The 4,545-nt window shown below is 37.2% G+C and overlaps 1 protein-coding gene across 2 annotated transcripts; it reads right to left on the bottom strand.

Moving 5' to 3' along the window:
• Positions 1 to 258: 258 nt before the first annotated feature.
• On the bottom strand, positions 259 to 4,275 carry LOC126184711 (uncharacterized). Of its 2 annotated transcripts, none has more exons than XM_049927231.1 (3): positions 4,151 to 4,275; positions 797 to 1,042; positions 259 to 682 (listed from the first exon to the last, which is right to left on the bottom strand). In XM_049927231.1, exons 2-3 carry the CDS (start codon positions 870 to 872, stop codon positions 342 to 344), a joined length of 417 nt encoding a protein of 138 aa, XP_049783188.1. In that variant the 5' UTR covers positions 873 to 1,042; positions 4,151 to 4,275; the 3' UTR covers positions 259 to 341. The 2 variants fall into 2 exon arrangements, with proteins under 2 accessions (XP_049783188.1, XP_049783189.1); XM_049927232.1 differs by having other exon boundaries at positions 797 to 1,037; positions 4,151 to 4,239.
• Positions 4,276 to 4,545: the final 270 nt, after the last annotated feature.

Raw genomic sequence — 4,545 nt, forward strand, 5'->3', positions numbered from 1 at the left:
TAGCTACTGATTAATTTACCTAATTTTATTTCAAACGATGTACATCAAGCAAAATAATTTTTTTGTCACTGGTCAAAGTTACCTCATGGTTGGGGTTACTTTGGACACTTGCACAAACTTAATGAAAAATACTTACCTGGGCAAAATATCCCCAGCTGGCGTGTAAATTGACCAACTCCATGATAAGTAAATGGATATTTATATTTCAAAAAATATTTTAAGTAACTGTAATGAAGCTGCAGTACATTTATCATCAGTTGTACACCATTATATTATATAAGCTTATTGAATTACATTTGAATTTAGTGTGATCTGAGGTAACAGTAACCTCCTTAAACCACTCAAATTATAGAAAAGCCTTCAAGTTCTTTTTCTGAGAAACGAACACCACGCTTCAAAATATCTAGTTTGTTGAGTACAAAAGCAATTTGCTCAAATTTTATTAAGCATTCGTCCAACACTTCTGACCACACAAACTTATTTTGCTGTTTCCTTAGAAACCTAACAAGAAATTCTGAGCTAGTTTTCTCTTTTATTTCACCCACAAAGTATTTGCGTGTATTGTGTGTTGTCAGCACACAAACAATCACAAAGTCATTAGTTTTTACACTTTGTTGAGTTATCCCTGAATTCCCCAGAGATTCAGCAGTCTCTCCAGCCATTCTTTCTTCATTATCTTCAGCTGAGAACAAGAAATAAAGTAAAATAACCTAGGTGATTCAAAAGAGCAATAACAAGAACCAAGATAAAGCAGAAATACATTAATAAGTGATTACACAATTATACATGATTTTACCTGTATTTAATAAATGAATATCTGGATCATTGTCCTCACTGGTAGAGGAATCTGGGTCATCTACAAGGTCTTCCATACACTAACTCTTTCCTGCTATGACATTTACTCTGGAACGCCGTCTGCGAGGTTCAGCATTCTCTCCATGTCTCATCGATTTCAAAAGATCGATCAATGCATTGGAGACTGTAGGCATAATTTCATCCAAGCCAGAGTTTTTCTGACCAGTTATACGGATCAGTACCTGCTCTGGATTAAAAGGCCAGATAGCACATTTTCTGAATCATGAAATAAGATTCTGACTTACAGCTTCATTTTCTGGTGAACCTTTGATCTTATCATACAGGGTTGATAATAATGCTGGGAAACTATCTTTTGACAAAATATGTGACCTCTTTTTTGAGCCACTTTTCCAGTTGTCCAAAATTTTTTAAGGGGCTATAAAATGCCACATCCAGTGGTTGGCACATGTGTATGGAGTGTTTTGGGATGCACAAAAAGGCAATGTTATTGCTTACAGCTGCCTGTATGACTTCAAGAGTGAAGTGGGAAGATAGATTGTCTCCAATAAGCACAAATTTACCCCCAAGCTTTTTGGCATGTGGAAGAAATAATTTCATAAACCAGTCAGTAAAAATATTGGCATCAAACCAACCAGAACGACTTCGATTGTACCTGGTTTTGCTGGGACCCCCTTTCACCCAGGTTTGCCACAAATGTTCAGACTTATAAACTACATATGGAGGTAGAACCTCTCCAGCTGCAGAGCCACAGAACATCAAAGGAATGCTGGTTTTGCTACTGTCCTCCACCTGTTCTGCGTATTTCACCCCTCACTTGAAAATGCACTTCTTCACACCCGAATCATCACACAGGTTTGTTTCATCAAAATTAAAACTTCTTTCTATAGAGTAACTTTATTTTCGTCTTGAAGTGACTGTTCCAGATTAATGAAATAGTTCTTTATTACATCTGTTGTAACTCCCGCTTTTTCAAGCCTGATTTTCTGGCAGTTCCTAAATGTAAGACCATTTTTATGTCTGTTAACAAATGAACATACCCAATCAATTCCTGGTAAAATATTCCTACCACATAATATAACTGGTCTTCCCTGTGTATATAAATAAGACTTGACAAGGTGTCGTAAATCAAGGCTGTCAAAAGGGAAACTCCATTCACTAACAACAACAGCATGACGCGCCAAAGCTATCTCCTCTTCATAAGAAAATACAGTGGGCTTGCCAAACTGTTTTTCATACCTGTTGTGAAACCTATTACTTAATGTTCCTTTCGCTATATTGTATTTCTTAGTAGCTGCAGTGATTGACAATGTACCTTTTTTAACCTCATTTAAAGCTGACTCGATATTTTCTGGAACAGCACTCTTATATCTTCTTGCTGAAGGGAGTCTTTTATGAATTCTTGTCATTTTATCTTTGTTTAGGCCTACCTACAACATAAGGGCAAAAAATGCTGTAAAACGGAAGAAAAGCCATTAAAATCGCTATTTTTGTGTTGTGGGGATATTTTGACTACTAGCCAAAGTAACCCCACATAACTTAACAAACATGCAGTCCTCAACAAAATGTTTATTTTTAAGTTTCATGAGTCAATTCTTGCGCAAGATATTATATAAGCATTGTCAATAGATATCGTACAGCTTACTACAATACACAAAGACTGCAAATCACCACTGATATTCTTCATATAGGTAAATTTAGACAGACGAAAAAAGTTTGCGGAATGTAACGTTCAATATGTCTGCCATTTATGACTGCACATGTATGTTCTTTGATGATGGGATTTGTGCTGCCATCTAGCGACGATGTGGAGAACTACGACGGAAAGAGTGGGCTCAGCTGTTGTGTTGTTGTTGTGGTCTTCAGTCCTGAGACTGGTTTGATGCAGCTCTCCATGCTACTCTATCCTGTGCAAGCTTCTTCATCTCCCAGTACCTACTGCAACCTACATCCTTCTGAATCTGCTTAGTGTATTCATCTCTTGGTCTCCCCCTACGATTTTTACCCTCCACGCTGCCCTCCAATACTAAATTGGTGATCCCTTGATGCCTCAGAACATGTCCTACCAACCGATCCCTTCTTCTGGTCAAGTTGTGCCACAAACTTCTCTTCTCCCCAATCCTATTCAATACCTCCTCATTAGTTACGTGATCTACCCATCTAATCTTCAGCATTCTTCTGTAGCACCACATTTCAAAAGCTTCTATTCTCTTCTTGTCCAAACTATTTACCGTCCATGTTTCACTTCCATACATGGCTACACTCCATACAAATACTTTCAGAAACGACTTGCTGACACTTAAATCTATACTCGATGTTAACAAATTTCTCTTCCTCAGAAACGCTTTCCTTGCCATTGCCAGTCTACATTTTATATCCTCTCTACTTCGACCATCATCAGTTATTTTGCTCCCCAAATAGCAAAACTCCTTTACTACTTTAAGTGTCTCATTTCCTAATCTAATACCCTCAACATCACCCGACTTAATTCGACTACATTCCATTATCCTCGTTTTGCTTTTGTTGATGTTTGGGCTCAGCTAAGTTCAGTAATATCTGTGAAAGAGACGCTCAAAGTTTTTCCTAATTTTTGAACAAAGTAAGACCTGCAGTCAAAGTATCCCCACTTGACGATTACAGTTGTAACATAGTCACACAGCTAAACAACGAAATTAAACGTAAAATAAAAGCAGAAAAAACAAAACCACTGACTACAACACAACAGTACCAAACACTATTGTAAACACACGGTACAATAACAAATCACAGAATAATCAGGAAAATTTAAGAGAAAACACAAGATGGTATACAATGACATACAAACACAAAATCACTAACCTTTCCAAAAGACAGGGCATAACCATAGCATACACAACAGACAATTCTATCAAATATACCCAAAACTGACAAATAACATACATGTATACTAGAAATCACGTATATATCAATTACAGTGTAACTCTTGTGATGGCGGATACACCAGACAAACAGGCAGCGCATATGATGTCGGATACAAAGAACAGATGAGAGCCTTGAAGTATAAGGCAAACCACTCCACATTTGTAGAACACTTAAGGGAAAGGGAACACAATTACAAACCAACCACTTGAGAAGAAGAAGACATGAAAATAATTATAATCAACAATAAGAAACACCTACTAACCCTGCAACAAAATTATCACGTGCAGAAAACCAAAGCAGAAAAGAAAACCCTGTTAATTGATCAAGGTCACGTTCCAGACAACTCATTGTTTATACTAGTAGATAAATTAATAGAGTAATGCTCCAATAGAGGATTATTATCACAATAATAATGATAGTAATGAAATGATAATACCAGTCACTTGCCCATGAACCTCTCCATAAATAATTTCAACCAAAACTCAAATCAGCTGAACACCAGAACTTTCAACCACTCTCTGACAGCTATTACATTCATATTCAACATTCTGCAACTCTAGCTGCACCTATGGTCGAAGGCGTGCGCACACACACACACACACACACACACACACACACACACGTTTGTTTCCAGCAGACACTTCGTTAGGTTGGCAACTTGCGTAAACAAGCCAGGCAAACAGGATGACACAAATGGTGAACTGACAGTAGTTGCGTTTTTGATTAAATATGTACAATTACTGACAGAAAACTAATAGTGCGCCGTGTCAAGAAGGGCATACAGTATGTAAATAGTAAAGAAAAAAAAGTTCGAAACATGAAAACGTACTT

Source organism: Schistocerca cancellata, chromosome 4, assembly GCF_023864275.1.
Source record: "Schistocerca cancellata isolate TAMUIC-IGC-003103 chromosome 4, iqSchCanc2.1, whole genome shotgun sequence".
Taxonomy (NCBI): Eukaryota; Metazoa; Arthropoda; class Insecta; order Orthoptera; family Acrididae; genus Schistocerca; species Schistocerca cancellata.